We start from the raw sequence: 17,623 nt of genomic DNA on the forward strand, positions 1-17,623 counted from the left end.
TTAAGGCCTGGGGGCTATATCTGGCCCGTGAAAGTAAATTGCGTGTCAATTTACAGAATTCTAAAATCTGAATCTCTAAAATATTCCTATGTAATTGTTACCATATTGCATGCATTTTTTCCCACCAAAAATGTTATAGTAACTTGAATAGATGACCAAAAAAAAAAAAAAATAGAAAAAATGATTTGTCTTGATGGGCCTCTGAAGGAAATCGTACCCACCATGCAGCCCGTGACCAAGAATTCAGTTTTACAAAACTAAATAATGTACAGGACTGCTAACCAGCTGGGTGTGTGTGTTTTTTTTTTTATTTGAATATTGTATTGTATATGCAAAAAGTTAGCATTTACGAAGCCATTACAAAGTGTGTACTAGCTACCACTTTATCGCACAATTTAAGTTGGTATAAAACAGGTGCATAAATGTATACAAATGTCATTTTTGATAGACCAAAGCTTGGAATTTGCCTCATCTTTGGCTCCTGCGGCAAAACACTACAAAGAACAGCCGGGGTTCTATTTCTCAATGCAATATTTTACGTTTTATCTACGGTGTCAAAAGGGATTAATTTATGTGAGGTTGAACTCTAGCATTTGTATCAAATGTTTTGCTTATGATTTTATCTTTAGTGCAGCTGTTCATTGAATAAAATGAATACTCAGATTGTTTGCAGACAAATGTTCATGTCTTCCCTGGATTTTGTGAATAAACCTAATGATTTCATACCGTTCAATAATCTTTATTAAAAATTCCATTTTAACGCATCATTGACAAGTTGCCTTGCATGACTGAAAAGTGCAAATTGGCATTGCGGCGCGTTCCAGATTTAGTTTCAGCAAACCATGCAGTCGTGTCATTGAGACACTTTTTCTTTGCGCTGTGCTTAAACTGACCCTGGGGGGGGGGGGGGGGGGAGTGTATTTTGTTTTTGATGAAGCTGAAATACTGCAGTGTTCTCTGTAAAGGATGAGTAAAATGATTGGAATGAACTCCCAACAGTTTTTTTTTCCCCCTCCAAAAATTCCCTAGGGAAAAAAAAAAAAAAAAAAAAAAGTCCACATTGAACAATGCACAGTTGGCATAAAAAGATCAGTAGGAGCTGTTTGTTATGAAGGACTGGAACATGTGAAGAGCTGGACCTGGAGCCCACTGTGGAACCATGTGACCTGCACCCTGTGAAACCACAAGTCATCAGTCAGGATTTCAGGTGCCCCACTAATATACAAGATCTAGTTTGGCTTACTTTAACTGTCAGGAAAGTGACATTTCCATATTGCTGATAGAAACCTGCGACCTGATCGTCAAGGCGCCAGGGCTGGTACCTCGTAGTGGCCTGGGAACGACATTTCAAACGTTAAAGACTTTGCTATTCCTGGATCACATGGTATGTATTTACATCAACAGTTCAGCAAATACTAGTGACGCGCCTCATGTCAAGGTGCTTGGTTTGTATTCACAATTTTAACTACTGAATATGTTTATCTAACATTTGGTGATGACTGTACATTCTAAATGTGATGTCATTGTGATGCTCAATGTTTTACTGCTATATTTTGGCAAACAGACACTTATTTACACGTTGTTAGTGCTAGGTCCCAATCCCCAATGTACAGACGCAAGATTTTTTTTTTTAAGTCTTGATATTAAACTAGGCAGGACGGCGTCTCAGCTGTAGAGCGTTGGCCTCACAGTTCTGAGGACTCAGGTTCAAACCCAGCCCTCCCTGTGTGAAGTTTGCATGTTCTCCCCATGCCTGCGTGGGGTTTTCTTTGGGCACTCCGATTTCCTCCCACATCCCAAAAACTTGCAACACTAATTGGATACTCTAAATTGCCCCTAGGTGTCATTGTGAGTGCGGCTGTTTTGTCTCCATGTGCCCTGCGATTGGCTGGCAACCAGTTCAGGGTGTACCCTGCCTCCTGTCCAATAACAGCTGGGATAGGCTCCAGCACTCCCGCAACCCTTGTGAGGATAACCGGCTTAAATAAAAAAAAAAAAAAAAAAAAAGGGGGGGGGGGTTTAAATGTAAAACCCATGAATTGTACGAGAATGTGAAGGGTCTGTTTGTTTAAAAACTACATGAATCTGAGGAAAATTTAAAAGAAAACAAGCAAGGGTTAAAGTTAAATAGAAGGTCGCTACCTCTATGCCGAGCTCTTCCACAAACCACTGATCCCCCAGAAAGTTGCAGGCCATGTCTGTGTCCCCGTTGTAGACGAGCGCCCGGAGGCCAAAAGAGAGCAGCTTGAGATAGACGTCCTTCACCGTCGCGTACAGGTTGGTGTAACCTTTGCCGACAATGTCACTAAAGACAACATAAGAAACGTTATCAATTACCGATACGAGACTCCTTAGCCAAAAGGTCCGTGCAGTGTATGTGTACATACAGTACATCTATTAAATGTCAGCTGGTCACAAGATGAATCTTCACTGATGCATGCAAGAGTTGCAATAAAGCAACTATGGCAGAAAATATACCCTTACAACAGTACTTTTCACAAGGGCCCTATTATTACTCGCCATCAAGTACGAAAGCTCAAAAGTTTGATAACCAACAATACATTTGAAAAAAAGAGGGTAGAAACTGTTGGGACAATTTGACAGCACAAAAATATGCATCTGGAAAAAACATGGTATCTAATACTACGTTTTTGGAATTGGATGTCAATGAAGTAATCTTGGCTGGAAACAGTAGTACTGGGCAACAACCAGCAGGTGGCACCATTTAACAGTGGCATTGTAGTACTGTCTTTACAAAGATTAGTGTAGTTTTATAGAAATATGTATAACAATATAGCTACTTCTCAAACAAGACCATATAATTTCAGTAGTACAATTAAAAAGGAAACATTTTCAAAGTTCAGCAATAACCCCCCCCAAACAATTTTGATTCAAGCTTAGTTTAACGAAAACCCGATATTCATTCACCAAGAAACTCAACTTCCATGGATTACGTAAACATCTACATTATTTTTAATCCACAAATAGGCCTCCTGAAAAATGTTTTCCTATACAGTTCATGATTTTATATACTACACCCAGTAATATAAATTTTATAATATTTTGATTTATTGAGCGGCATGGTGCCTCACATGGAAAGCGTTGGCCTCACAGTTCTGAGGTCCCGGGTTCAATCCCGGCCCTCCATCTGTGGATATTGCATGGTCTCCTGTGCCTGCAAATTAATTGGACACTCTAAATTGCCCCTGGGTGTGATTGGCTGTTTGTCTCAATGCGCCCTGTGATTGGCTGGCAACCAGTTCAGTGTGTACCCCACCTCCTGCCTGATGACAGCTTGGATAGGCTCCAGCACTCCTATGACCCTCATGAGGATAAGCAGATAAAATGGATGGATGATTTGAGACTCATCCATTTATACATACAGCACAAAATGGGTATCGACAAATAGGGAGGCTCCCATCTTTGCATGTTGAGAAATGAACACAACCAAAATTCAATTAGCTAAAATTCATTTTGCTAAAGTTCAGAGCAGTTATTTATCCCATTCAATGAAAGATCCTATCTTGGGAACTTAACATGTAATTGATCAAATAAATGGTTGCAATCACTCAATAAAAACCCCATTTGGAACTTTGTTGCTATGACCTGCAGTACCTGCAAAGGTCCCATGGCGGCAGCGTGTCAGGAATATGCAACGCCTTCCTCACGTCGCCCCTGTTGAGCCAGCTGGCTTGCGCAGTGCTATTAATGCAGGGGGGGACCTCGCTCAGGGAGATGACGAATGACTGTCTGTCTGAAAGCTTAGACCAAACATTTGCGTCACGATCCAATTTGATTCCACGAATGAGAGGACGGGTGCGCTCGCGCTCACCTCGTTGCTGCGTTTGCGGTAGTTCTTGAACAAGTGACTCATGGCCCACCCGTAGCCCGGGTGAAACCCACCCCGACCCTCGCAATTCAGGTAAAGCGCGTACTCATTAAGGCCGCTGTTGTACACGATATTAAATGCCACACTGACCTGCGGTGAGATTAGAACAGGAGGAAAATCAGCCTTCAGCAGCAGTGAGATGAACATTTTTTTTGATAAAGCGCACACGTACGTACCAGCGTCTGGCATTTCTGGGAAGTGGAGTTGGAAAAGTCGCATCTTTGCTTGTCGCAGCAATATGTGTTGAGATCACGCCACAAGCTGCACATGAAAGAACAACGTTTCAATAACCGCCGCGGCAGCAAATGGCCTCACTGCTTGTGGAATCGATCAACCTTGAACCAAGCGTGACCCGACTTTCGAGTGCAAGATACGAGCAGTCACTTGGATGATTTGTATTACAATAGCACAAACAAACAAAAAACATATCACAGTATGGTGCCAGTCAATGCAACCAGTTTCACAAGCGCAGTTTGACATTTCAAAAGTCATCTTGCAGCCAAGACAACAACAAAAAAAAAATAGAACTTTTTACTGAGAGTTGTACATCACTTTGTTCGATTAATTCCTCTCTGACTAAACATTTTTGTGAAGACAGAATCTTTGATCGAAGCAAACTTACTCTTCTCCAAAGAGGCCGTGGTAGTAGCCAAAATATATTAAAGTCTGGTCATTGAGTGCAAAGCTGCTGAGACCATTTCCCACAGCAAACCCCTGGAGAGAGAAAAAAACTAAACAAAAGAAAACACAATTGACAAGCATGCTTCTAGTGCACACGCACACCTTTTGGGGCCTTTTATTTTTGCTTGGCATGCCATGAAACCTTTGTAAATACACCTTGACATTCTTCATAGAAGAGTATCCATCCATCCATCCTTCCATTTTCTTGGCCGCTTAACCTCACGAGGGTCGTGGGAGTGCTGGAGCCTATCCCAGCTGTCAATGGGCAGGAGGCGGGGTACACCCTGAACTAGTTCCCAGCCAATCGCAGGGCACATAGAGAAACAGCCACACTCACAATCACACCTACGGGCAATTTAGAGTGACCAATTAATGTTGCATGTTTTTGGGATGTGGAAGGAAACCAGAGTGCCCGGAGAAAACCACGCAGGCACGCGGCGAACGTGCAAACTCCACACAGGTGGGTCCGGGATTCAACCCGGGACCTCAGAACTGTGAGGCCAACCCGCCGCCTAGAATAGCATCAACACTTCTATGATGAAACTGCATTCCAGCTGAAGAATCTCACCTTAAATTTGATGTTGTCATTTCCTGTAATGACGCGCAAGCTGAGGGTCGGTACATAAATACCGCCGTAACTTTCTCCGAAGATGAAGAAGTCGTTCCGGGTGAAACTTGGAAATTTGGCAAAAAAACTCTGCAGGGCTCGGTAATTGTCCTCGGCCACCTAAAACGGCAGATGTAAAAGGTTGCGCCTGAGCTTTTACACAGTAGGTCAATCAATGAGTGACTAAATTCACCTGATCGTCATCTGTGGCGTAGTCGCCGTCGTTGGAGTAGGAGTAGCCGACTCCTGCGGGAGATTCTAAATAAAGTACGTTGGCGAGCCGGTTCCAGCTGAAAGGGTTCTCGTACAAGGTGGCCCCGTCGTCTCTTACCTGAGGGAAAACGAACAACCAAAGTAACGTTAACGGCGCGCGTCTGTGCCACTTTTGCACAGTGTCGGAACGCTCACGTGGAACGGTCCGTTCTCAGAAAGGAATCCGTCTAGAGAGCTGCAGCCCGGTCCTCCGTTGAGCCACAACACCAGGGGATCTGTGACCGGGTCCCTCTGAGATGTCACAAACCTGCACGAGACCCAAAGCACAGATTAACTTAATGTTAATGTGCCTCGCCAGGAAAAGCTTCCATGTCAAAATTAAGCAGCAATTGGGTTGAAACTTAAAAGGAAAACTACAATAAGTACATAAATGTAGAGGCCCTGATTCAACTCCTTTGCTTAATATCGGTTTAAAAAAAACAAAAAACTCTTGGGTACAAAAGGTAAAAAAATGAATTTTTACTGTCAATTACACACACCATTGTCAAAAAATGTGGTACACAGGCTCCTTCTAATATTACACGAGTTCACTTGGATTTAACTTAAAACTCAGTTCGTCAGCATTTCATATGTATGCAAGTATAGTATGCAAGTGTTTTTAAGCATTTATTCATGTACCATTTTGAGACTTTTGTGTGCAACACGTAAATTCAAACAGTATTTATGTACAGTTTTTCCTTATTTAACAATCATTTTGTAGAATGTTAGAGACACTATTAAAAATACACCTATACTACAGTATTTTATTATTTACTTACTCATGGTGGAGGTACTTGGGAGTATTTAAGGCCGTACTATGTGCAAATACTTAAGAGAACTACTACTATACATAATAACAGTTTTGATAACTTGGCGATACGGGGGAAGGGAGGGGTGTACACAAAATAGATTACCTAGTTTTTTCCTAGCCAAAAAAAATACTCATTCCCATAACTGAACTGACTGCCCCAAAAATAAATTAACTAAAGCTAACTAATAAAAAAAACATAAAATACTGTACATCATGTGTATGGTTTTTTTCCAGGATGGTACAACACAATCTAATTTTGACAAAGGGAAGCAGAACTGAGCGCTTCAAGTTTTTGCAGAAAGTACCCTTTAACAGGCAAAATTAAAATACAGTAACATAGTCGCTTTAAGCTTTCCCCCAAAAAATTCAAGTCTAAGCCACTGTAGCATTATGTGAAGTATGAACATTAACACCAAATACCATAAACATAAAAAATGATTCACAAACGTATCGCACCGAAGATGAATTCAAAAATGTATTTGCATGTTTCTAAAACAACATTTATTGTAATAAAGAGTGAAATGAAACTTTTAAAATGTCTTGCACTTGACTAGTTCAGCATTAAAAGAAAACAAAACGAAATACAGTACGTACTTCAATACATAGAACTAAAAACGCTACTTAAGTACAGCGACGTTTTAGTTTTTTTTAAATGTATACTTTGTTCACACCGTTGAGAAAAACGGACAGGAAACCGATCTCAAGTGTGTCCTTTTGCGTTTTGAGTTGCTTCTCACCAATAATGGAGAAACTTGCCGGGTCTGGCCTGGACGTGTCCCGACCATTGACGGTAGTTGGGTTTGAACGTCATGCCGGGAAGATGCGTCACCTCGTCGGGGGCATAATGCGCCCGAGAGGCGAGCTGGAACACGGCTAACGCGGACACCAACAAGGCCCACAGACGATCGCCGGCATACATCGTCCTACCTCGCCGACGAGGGTTACTAAAGGAAGTAAACGCGGAGGCAGAAAAGGTCCTTTTATACCCTTAGCGCGTGACTTCCTGGTAAAACAAGTCACATGATAGCTGGTCACGTGAATTATCCATAGTAAAGTAGCGTTCTCGTTGCTAGCTTTAGCAACTTTTGTGACCACCCTCGCTACTTCCCTTGTGGCCGCTCAAAAGGATAAAACATACTCATTTCCCTCTCTAAATGACACTCGTTGATTTAATTTTCTGTCACATTTGCACATTTATTATCAAAACTGTGTGACTTTAAGCATGGAATGTTATGTCTACTGAAAAAAGTTACCACAGCATTATTAGACATTTTATTTGCAATGCTAATTACTACATTTTCCCTTTGTGATTATGTTTTTATTTTTACTCCGTGCTTTAAAAATGCTCGAACAAAATACAGATACTTAATCTACAGTAACTAAGTACTGGTATTTATACTCGCATAAGTTAACAATCATATGTTAAAAAAAACAGGCGAAACCCAAACATATATTGAACCAAATATATGTGATAAGATTTAAAAAAAAAAAGAGTCAAACCAAATTGTTGCGTTTAAAAGCGAATAAAATATATCATAGATCTAAAAAATACATGAAAAAATAAAGTACAAACGTGATGTGCAAAGTGGTAGTAAATACACGGAGTAAGTTGATGAGCCATACAATGAAAACTTCGGAAAAGCGGTGCAAAGTGGTAGTAAATACACGGAGTAAGTTGATGAGCCATACAATGAAAACTTCGGAAAAGCGTAGTGGAGGCCAGAGACGCAGAGCCTTGGCCGTAACAAAACAAACTTTTTTGGGAAAAAAAAAAAAAAAACAAGTCGCATGTCATGATTTACATTGCTGAGAACTTTGGACCCGACAGTTATTATTTTACTTTTGTTCATCCTACTGAGAATGATCTAATAGGCTGTGTTTGTTTCTTTCAGGTCAAAGTTTAGCTTGCAGTATTTTTCAGAGAGTAATACATGCTGTACATGTGATGTTTTTTTTTTTTTTTTGTATGTTTTGGCAACACTTGGTTGGCAGTATTCGCTCCTTCAAGCACACAGATTTATGTGTTTCACCACTGGATCGTCTTCCAAATTCCCTTCATTCAAATGTGATGCTATCTATAAATGTATGCACTTTTTTTTTAGGTCCAAAACAACCTGCCAGAGTATCCGATCCATCTGAAAAGTATCAACGGGTCCATAGATGCTGTATTCCTCTTAACAAAAACCTCAAATCTGCTCAAGTCCCTGTCATGCTGCCTTTCCCACCGCATGATGACATTTTACACATATCCACGGTGTGCACTTCAGGTGGGATAAACAAAATGTACGCATGCTCTTCGACCACATAATATCGTCCCTCATATTTTCAGTGCAAGGAGCATCAAAAGCAGGTTAAGGTTAATACTTTTTATTAATGCTCTCCATATATATTGACTTAATTTCCCTCAAATCCAAGCGACTCTTATAATGCAAGCAAACAACCATTCACACTCAAATTCACACCTATGGGCAATTTAGAGTCTTCAATTAACCTAGCATGGATGTTTTTGAGATGTGGGAGGAAACAGAAATACCCCGAGAAAACCCACACAGGCACACGGAGAACATGCAAAATCCTCATAGGCGAGGCCAGATTCGAACGCTCGAACCTTAGAACTGATGATGACATGTGCTAACCTGTCTTCCACTGTGCTGCTGCTCTTTCTTGGATGGATTCTAACTGAGTGTATTTGTTGAATGTTTATCGCGTCTTTATCCCAAAGATTGAACTGCTTTCTCATCTGGATGGGAGGCTCGTCTGACATCTTTGTCTGTACACCTTTGAAAAATTGGGTCAAGTCTCTGACCACTTTTCACATGAGATTTGAAGTGTTTATTTATTTGACAGAACAAATAAATTGGTTTCTATTGGTTCAGCATATCAAAATTCTTGTTTGAACAGTCTGACAGGTGGGATGACTCTCTCTCTCTCTCTCTCTCTCTCTCTCTCTCTCTCTCTCTCCCCCTTTTTCTTTAGCTCTCACTCACACACTCAACCTGTTAATGCCACATTTTATACAATCATTTATTGCTTAACTTGTAATTTTTAAAATGAGAAATTTCAGACTGAATTGATCTTTTTATATGCAAATTTGTACTTTCTCATTAATATTCTCTGAGAATCAGAAATTAATCAAGCACAATATTTAATGACTAAAACATTTTTGGTTTGCTTTGGAATCCTAGTAAATTAATTTTAAAACTTGAGAAATTCACGTTTTTCTATATCTCTATATTAAAAAAAAAGTAAATTATGCATCAATTATAACTTTTTGCATTGGAAATTTAATTTGGTAAGAGAACGTCTAGTATAGAAAAAATATTTGGGAATGACCAATTATGTTAATTTTGGGCGGATGAATAATATGTACAATATACTTAATAAGAGATAGCCACGGTTAGCTATCACGCTACTAATTTGATCATATTCCCCACCCCCAAAAAAGGTGAATCATTATATAATGTTGCAGAGGGCAGTCAAGTGTTTTAATATTATTATAGAAATACTTTTGGCCATTCTGGATAGTATAACAACTCTCCAGGACCTTGTTCACCTACAGGCCAAATAATTATTTGCACTCGATGTCGTTCAACTTTTTCCCAGTTGAGCATCTACTGCCCTCTATTGGCCAGTTTTCCAACCAGTGAAACCCGTATGTTGCCATAGCAACACCTGTTTGGACCACCACCGCTCCGTTTCCGAATATCCGCAAACGACATTCAGTACTGTTTATAAAAATCATGGTGAGCCAAAGTTTGTTTGTTCCTTGTTTTTCCATGAATTACAATGAGCTAGATTAATGTGCTCTACCACCTTGACCGTGGAGTTTTTTTTTTTTTTCAATATATTTTGCTAACATGCTAACTTTGTCCAGCCCCTGAAAAAGAAGGGCACGGGTAAAAAGTCAGCCAAGGTGAAGAAGTCTGCAGCACTTCTAGATGGACTCACCAAGGACGAGCTGTCCAAGGAGCAGGTCAGAAGCAAAACTATGCCAAAATGAAATCATCTGAATGCTTTCATCATTTCGCATCAACTCGACTGCTTGGCAGTCAAGCCAGGGCCGCCTTTTCCTCATAAGTCAACCGCAATCATGAAACAATGAAGTTGTAAATAATATACAGTATTTATTTAGGAAAAAAAAATATTCAAAGTTTGCCAGCTCATATATTAAAAAGTGTTTCAATACTGCCACGACTGCATGACATTTACGCACAGGAGTAGCAGCCATAAGAGTACATATTACAAGTGAAGCAAAATTGTACACTTGTCGTCATCTCCATGCTACTAGTACTAGAACTGCAGGGGTAGGTTTACTTGGAATGTATATAATATTTACTCCCCAACTGCTACATGATATTTCTGACCACGAGTAGAACAACTCTGGCATACTCGTAAGGTCAACTACGTCACTAGTAATGCAAAATTACTAATGGGCACGTGTTGCTACTAGTAGTGTCAAGAAGGCAGCTAGTACATGACACATGCCTACCACTAGGGTTCAGCAGTGTTAAAGTCAGCAACAGCAGTTTTTACTTGTAAGATTGTGTTGTGTACTAGGAGGCGCCAAAAGTAGCACTCTGTCTTTTCGGGAAAAAAAGTGTAAAACCCAATCAACATTTCTATTAATACACTATTGTCATTTTATTATTGCAATGAAAGAACATACTAGTAAATAGACTGTAAGTATTACAATATTTTTTTTTAAATCAAATTAATGCTCATATAGCTTTCTACATATTAAAAATAATATATAACATGTATGTGCATTGGGCGGAAAGGTGGTAAGGTAAAGTGTTGGCCTCACAGTTCTGAGGTCCCGGGTTCAATCCCGGACCCGCCTGTCTGGATTTCACATGTTCTCCCCGTGCCTGCGTGGGTTTCCTCGGCACTCAAGTTTCCTCCAACATCCCAAAAACATGCAGCATTAATTGGACACTCTAAATTGCCCCTAGGTGTGATTGTGTGTGGTAGTGTTTGTCTCTATGTGTCCTGCGATTGGCTGGCAACCAGTTCAGCGTGTACCCCGCCTCCTGCCCGTTGACAACTGGGATAGGCTCCACCCCTGCCCGCGACCCTCGTGAGGATAAGCGGCCAAGGAAATGGATGGATGGATGGATATATGTGCATTGATTGTCATTGAGACTCAAACGACAACCGCAATAGTCAACACTTTGTCAACTTAATACCTGTCTGACAATGTCCACCGACTTGAGGATTACTTGGAGAGGCGCAGCTGGTGTATGCAAAGAAGCGGCCGGTGAGTTCATGCGACGTGAGATACGCAACTACGTTGATTTCTGTTTTTCTGAAATCCAGATGATTGATCACATTGTGATGCTGCGAGAGGAGCTGGACAGAGAGCGGGAAGAGAGGAACTACTTCCAGCTGGAGAGGGATCAGGTCCGCACCTTTTGGGACGTGACCAAGGAGCACCTGGAGGAGGCCGTGGCCCAACTCAGAAACGAAGAGAAGAAGATTGAGGAAGACGAGGGGCGCCACCTTCTTGAGATTAAAGTAGGCATCGTTTTAATCTTTTTCCATCCATCCATTTTTTTATCCTTCTGCTTCTTATCCTGTGCGGGGTCACAGATGAGCTGCAATCTATCCCAGCTGACTTTAGGCGAAAGGCAGACTCGGGCGCTTTTCTACCTTAACTTCTCATGGAAATTGACTGTAACCTTCCTCCTTTTGCCACGCCGCAAAACGCAGCCACACTAACAAACACGTTTTAAAATTAATAACTATCTTTCTATGACATCAGGTGTATAAGCAGAAAATGAAGCACCTGCTGTGTGAGCACCAAAACACTATCGCCGAGCTGCAAGCAGATCGTGTAGCGACCGCTGAGGCCATGCGTAAAGAGCAAGCCCAGCTGGAGAGGGAGCTTCTAGACAAGATGGCGGCCATCAGGACCGCCGCGCAACAGTTTGACATTGAAAACCTCGTCAGTGAGCTGGAGCAGGTGAGGACGAGATCAATTTCATTTTTTTGAGGCGAGTGTTTTCAACTCAACTCGAGTACGGATGTCATTGAGTCCACCCTCGTTCTGTGAAATGTTGATTGGTTTTATTCATTTGTCAACAGAGACACAACGAAGAAATGGCCAAAACAAAGAAAAGCTGTGAGGATCAACTAGCAGGTAAACCTTTAAGGTGTCAAAAGGATTTCTTAAAAACTTGTACAGTGTCTCCCGTATAGGCACCGACCCCTGCCGTGAAGTGCGAAAACCCACAAATAACTACCCGTCACCTTTATCAGGGATGAAAATTTTCCGGGTATTTTTCATCTAAAAATGTCATTTTTGTGAAACGTGTAAGTCCATTGAGAAAATTTTTTTTGGGGGGGGGTCAAAGCTGTGATAGTAGAAAACGGGATTGCTATCTGTTTGCATTAAATTTGGCGTTTATAATAACGACAACATTCCGATTTCCGGCAGCATTTTGGCGGTATTTCGTCTGTATTTTCACTCTGATGTTAACATTTCCTAGAGAAGCATTTCGTTTACTACAGCATAGTTACAACTTATAGACATACGTACGCATGTTATCGAGCGGTCTGCACGTTTGCCAGTACGGCGAAAGTCTTGGAGTGAAAAGACGAAGATTGTGCCAGGGAAATTAATAAAAACCACGGGGTAAAAAACTGTTTTGGATGGGCATGGCTTGAAAAAAGTGCCATCATGCAGATAGGAATGAAAACTGTATCAACGTGTCTAACCGAACACTGAAAAAGGGGACATTCCCGCCAAAGTGCGGCATACTCTTGTGTTCCGATAGGACCAAAAAATATCCAGAAGAATATCCAAACCAGGAAACACAAAGGGAAGTTGGACAGAAATTTCTCAAATATTATATAATTGACAACTGTTAATACAATTAGGCCTATCTGTAGCACTGGCCCGTAGATCACGCATTTTATTACTCACTTTTATATTTCATGCTCTCTCTCGCTCTATCTCTCATATAAAAAAAAAATATATATATATATATATATATATATATTTAAACAAATTACTTGTGTACTTATTTCTGAAATATAACTTGTAAGTGCTGTAGCCTATTTGATATAAATTTCACTCCCGTCTACATTTTTATGTCTGACGTTTGGCAAAATTATTTTGGTTGTTTGGACTCATATCTTGAGTTTTCAAAATATTATGATTGCCCTCTATTTACACTGTTAGAAGTAACCAGGTCACCATTTAACTGTGTTTTATAAAACATTTTCGTGCCCAAAGAGGGGTGCACCCCACTTCGAACCCCCCCAGGCAGACATTTTCAGTATTTTTCAAAATTGGTTATTCTCATCCCTGCTTTATAATTGCATATAGATGCCACGAGATGACAACAAAGCACTTGGAATGGAAACAATAAAGCGTGTAAGGTAGCTGTTTTGCAGCTCAGTCAACAGGCAAGCGACATGCAGTCCCCATGTGCAGACAAAGAAAAACAAAGTACAAATGAACACAATTACATAAAGATAAATGATGGGGAAGCATTCCATTATCTTTTTTCATCAATACAAGAAGCTGCCTCGTTCCGCTTGCAGAGGGCGTTAATGTAAAATACAAGCTCTTACCATTGTTTCTGCTTTGTGTGCTTTCGATGCTCTTGTCTTGAAATTCTCGTCTTTTATGTCCTAAAGCTCGTAATGACCATCACGGGGCTTTTACCTTGTTTCTATGTGACATCATCTGAAATAGGTTTGCTACTAAAGCTTTGTTAAATTATTGAAGGACATCTCTTTGACAGTTGACATGTCATATAAACATTGACCCACCCCCATAAGTTCAGCTACGTACACTGACAAACCATCAAGAACATACAACATATTATTATTATTAATATAATACACACTTCCCATGTACACAATCATGAACCCATCAACCCGTTTAAGGCAGACACAGCCCTGCACTCGTCTATAACAGGGCACATGTTGAGACAAACAAACTTTTAGTCTGACTTTTTGCTGTGCAACGTGTATTCATGGACTGCTAACAAAATAATAATAATAAAAAAAACTAGCAATGAATTTAAATCCAACAACAATGCCAAGATTCCACCTAATGGTCCCAAAGTCATAAATTGTTTTTTGCTTAAGCACCAAAACAGCAAATAGCTGAGATTTTCTGTAAATAACAGGCTGTAGGTTCCTTCAGTGTCCCAAAAAAAACAGTCGACATGCAAATTGAGAAGGCCGAAACGTGAATATACGAGAGTTCACTTGATGTCATTTTCTGCATGCGTTTGAGTAGAAACGGAGGCCCGGTACAAGGAAAAGCTGGAGGTGTCCCAACGGGAGCTGGACAACCTGAGAAAAACGGAAATCATCGAATGGGAGGATCAATGGAACAGTCACATCAGCGCTCTGACCAAAGACCACCACGAAATTTATGACGCCGCACTTGCGCTCCTCAATCAAACCATGGAACGAGATTTGCATCGCAATGATTCATTGAAGGCAAGCGAGCACGCTCGTCAGACACTGTCTCAAAATATCGCTTCAATCATTTTAGAAAGTAATTAATTCAAGAGTTACATTAAAAATTGTTGTGTAGCCACAATATGGGATCTTGGTATGGTGTACCGCGGTTCTACAATGCTGCAAAACAAGAAGGGCAATACTAGAAAAGTAGAGCATTATTATTTGTATAAAGGCAGATTTTTTTTAATCAGTTCTTGTATTGGATCCTATTGGATTGTGCAGGTATACCTAATATAGTGGCTAATGATTGCATAAATATTCATTCATCTGCCTTTAAATTTCATCATGGTTCACAAATAAACAAACGAGAATATTTCCTACGTGTTGATGGTCATGCCGTTGTGTCTCGTAGAAACAAATAGAAGAATCAAAGATGAAACAAATCGAGAAGAAAAAGAGTCTGGCTCGTATTCTACCGGAAAACGAGCGGCTCAGCAAGCTTCTCCTCGACGTCCAGGAGAAAACTGCTGAACTTCAGAGAAAGATGAAGCATCCCATACGAAAAGAGGTTCTTTTTCTCAGATATTTTGCTCAGTGTGTGTGGATATTTGACATTGTACGGGCTATAGATGTTCCAACCAGGGGTTTGAGCTTGAGCTCTCAACAGGATGCTATTGAAAGGATGAAAGAGAAGAAGCTCAGCGACGAGAAACGGAAACTAGAGAAACTGAAGCAGAAATTCAGCGAGGTATTAAAAAAAAAAAAGAAGTGTCGCATTGAGGCCGCCTCTGATGATCACACGAATGTGACGCTAGCTTCAGCGGGAACGCGACGAGCTACGTGCGACCTTCAGTCGGGACGTTGAGAATGCTCAGCGAGAAGAGGATGAAAAGAACGCCAAGCTTGAAGAGAAAGTGAAGGACATGACGGACAGCTTGGAGGCGACGGAGGCCAAGATCTCTGATGCGCTTTCGGCGTCCGACGTGGACCAAACTGCACTGAAAAGTGTCGAGGTACCAACTTACTTTCAAGGGCTTACGCGGCTATCGATATGTCTTCCTTCACTTTGCTGAACTGGCTTTTAAAAATATAGAAATGTGGCCGTCCGCCATTGGCACTCAGGCTGAGGAGCGTTGACAACCACGTGTGATTTCCTTTCCACTTCTTGTCAGTCTATCAAATGAATCCCAAATAAAATACGGTTAGATTTGCGGTTGTGACGTGACAAAATCTGGAAAAATTATTATGACTGTTTTTGCAAGTCACTGTGGATGGATGGATAATTAGTGGTGACAGGTATATTTTTGTTTCATTATTTTTCACATTTTTCTCTTCTCTCTCACAGGAAATGATCGACTCCAGCAATAAATCTATTAGAGATCTACAACACAAAATAGCACAGATTTCCAAGGTTAGTTGACCTTTTGCTTGTAGCCAAATGAGGAATGTTTTCTATGTTTATGTTGCTTTGTTCCTCCTGCAGGCCCGTCAGGATTTACTGTTCAGATTTGAGGAAAAGCAAAGAGCACTCTGTGTCCCTGTGGAGCAACTTTGTGTGACATATTCCACATTTGGGAATAAATATTGGGTATATAATGAGTTTTAAATCAAACGATCCCACCAGTAAGTCTGCTTTTGGTCGACTCGGTGAATTGAACTGCATTCAATACGATTGAATATTCAAAATATTATTATTCATATTCTAAATATTTACCGTCATTACCGGCCTATAAGCCGTGAATTTTTCACACACTTTCAACCCTGCGGTTTATGCAGTGATGCGGCTAATTTGTGTATTTTTTCCTAATGGCCGCAAGGGGGCATTCGAGCAGAAAAGGTAACAGTGAGACCGGTGAACTATATGTGCCGAGGAAGTGACTTTTGCCGGTACGGCCCTGTTAGCGCTATCCTAGCGTGTTGCTGCCGTGTCTCAGTGATTTTTACCAGAATGGTTTTTTTTTAACCGGCCCTGTTAGCATGGCGGCGTTAGCATTAGCACATCGGCATTATAGCGTTAGTGTTACCGCTGCGGCGCTTGCGTTAAACTCTCTGTACCGTCTCTCTTTGTAAATATCTCGTGTTTCAACGTGAGTTTCAATATGGGCACTTGCGGCTTTTACACGGGTGCAGTCTATGAATGTACCAAATGGTATTTCCTTTACAAATATACTGGGTGAGGCTTATAACCAGGTGCGATCTGTAGGCCGGGAATTACGGTATATATTTTGTCAGCCCAATTTTTATGAATAGGGAAAATATTTTCACTCACCAGATGGTTTATCACCACAGGCATCGATGGATGGATGTTGTAAAGGAATAAATATTCCCACAGCAATTATGTGAAATCTGATCATTTTCCGCTGCACATTATCTTGGAATCACTGGTCTGAATTAATCCCTGATTGATTCATTCAGCGTTTAAGAAGTGTATTTTATAACAGTTTGCTTTAGACTGGAATTCCCTTGGACTATGATATTGTGATCTGCAGTGAAAGGAGGGAGCAGGCGGGGGAACAATTAGAAAGTTGGAGGTACGCACTGGAAAGGAGAGGAATGAGGATTAGCCGAAGTAAAACAGAATATATGTGCGTGAATGAGAGGGGAGGAGGGGGATGAGTAAAGCTCCAGGGAGAAGAGACAGCGAGGGTGGATGTCAACAATCCAGAGCAATGGTCAGTGTGGTAAGGAAGTGAAGAAACGGGTCCAAGCAGGCTGGGACAGTTGGTGGAAGGTGTCTGGTGTTCTATGTGATTGAAGAGTCTCCGCTAGGATGAAGGGCAAAGTTTATAAAATGATCGTGAGGCCGGCCATAATGTACGGATTAGAAACGGTGGCTCTGAAGAGACAACAGGAAGCAGAACTGGAGGTGGCAGAAATGAAGATGTTGAGGTTCTCGCTTGGAGTGAGCAGGTTGGACAGGATTAGAAATGAGCTCATTAGAGGGACAGCCAAACAGACA

General features: G+C 40.9%; 2 protein-coding genes across 4 annotated transcripts; one reads left to right on the forward strand and one right to left on the reverse strand.

The window, feature by feature from the left end:
- Positions 1-1,033: 1,033 nt before the first annotated feature.
- si:ch211-122f10.4 (cathepsin A-like) lies at positions 1,034-13,911 on the reverse strand. The gene is made up of 12 exons (XM_061814149.1): positions 13,819-13,911; positions 6,978-7,184; positions 5,586-5,697; positions 5,371-5,508; positions 5,139-5,297; positions 4,512-4,603; positions 4,066-4,150; positions 3,833-3,979; positions 3,616-3,761; positions 2,143-2,305; positions 1,244-1,333; positions 1,034-1,173 (listed from the first exon to the last, which is right to left on the reverse strand). The coding sequence occupies exons 2-12, from the start codon at positions 7,157-7,159 to the stop codon at positions 1,090-1,092; spliced, it is 1,398 nt and encodes a 465-aa protein (XP_061670133.1). The 5' UTR covers positions 7,160-7,184; positions 13,819-13,911; the 3' UTR covers positions 1,034-1,089.
- On the forward strand, positions 7,891-16,988 carry gas8 (growth arrest-specific 8). Of its 3 annotated transcripts, none has more exons than XM_061814146.1 (11): positions 7,891-9,983; positions 10,115-10,213; positions 11,557-11,754; positions 12,002-12,202; positions 12,325-12,379; positions 14,495-14,700; positions 15,077-15,232; positions 15,332-15,412; positions 15,480-15,677; positions 16,010-16,075; positions 16,148-16,988. In XM_061814146.1, exons 1-11 carry the CDS (start codon positions 9,981-9,983, stop codon positions 16,268-16,270), a joined length of 1,386 nt encoding a protein of 461 aa, XP_061670130.1. In that variant the 5' UTR covers positions 7,891-9,980; the 3' UTR covers positions 16,271-16,988. The 3 variants fall into 3 exon arrangements, with proteins under 3 accessions (XP_061670130.1, XP_061670129.1, XP_061670132.1); XM_061814145.1 differs by having other exon boundaries at positions 7,891-8,507; XM_061814148.1 differs by lacking the exon at positions 10,115-10,213 and having other exon boundaries at positions 7,891-8,507.
- Positions 16,989-17,623: the final 635 nt, after the last annotated feature.

This window comes from Syngnathoides biaculeatus, chromosome 3 (assembly GCF_019802595.1).
Source record: "Syngnathoides biaculeatus isolate LvHL_M chromosome 3, ASM1980259v1, whole genome shotgun sequence".
Lineage (NCBI taxonomy): Eukaryota > Metazoa > Chordata > Actinopteri > Syngnathiformes > Syngnathidae > Syngnathoides > Syngnathoides biaculeatus.

What these genes read in the sequence shown, in the direction of transcription:
- si:ch211-122f10.4 (XM_061814149.1), bottom strand. Translation starts at nt 7,159, where the DNA reads ATGTATGCCGGCGATCGTCTGTGGGCCTTGTTGGTGTCCGCGTTAGCC. An exon ending in CCCAGAAATGCCAGACGCTG is followed by an intron (nt 3,980 to 4,065) that starts GTACGTACGTGT and finishes ATCTCACCGCAG; the next exon opens with GTCAGTGTGGCATTTAATAT. An exon ending in TCACTTTCCTGACAGTTAAA is followed by an intron (nt 1,174 to 1,243) that starts GTAAGCCAAACT and finishes GTGGTTTCACAG; the next exon opens with GGTGCAGGTCACATGGTTCC.
- gas8 (XM_061814145.1), top strand. Translation starts at nt 8,469, where the DNA reads ATGATGACATTTTACACATATCCACGGTGTGCACTTCAG. An exon ending in ACGAGCTGTCCAAGGAGCAG is followed by an intron (nt 10,214 to 11,556) that starts GTCAGAAGCAAA and finishes TCTGAAATCCAG; the next exon opens with ATGATTGATCACATTGTGAT. An exon ending in TGAAGCAGAAATTCAGCGAG is followed by an intron (nt 15,413 to 15,479) that starts GTATTAAAAAAA and finishes ATGTGACGCTAG; the next exon opens with CTTCAGCGGGAACGCGACGA.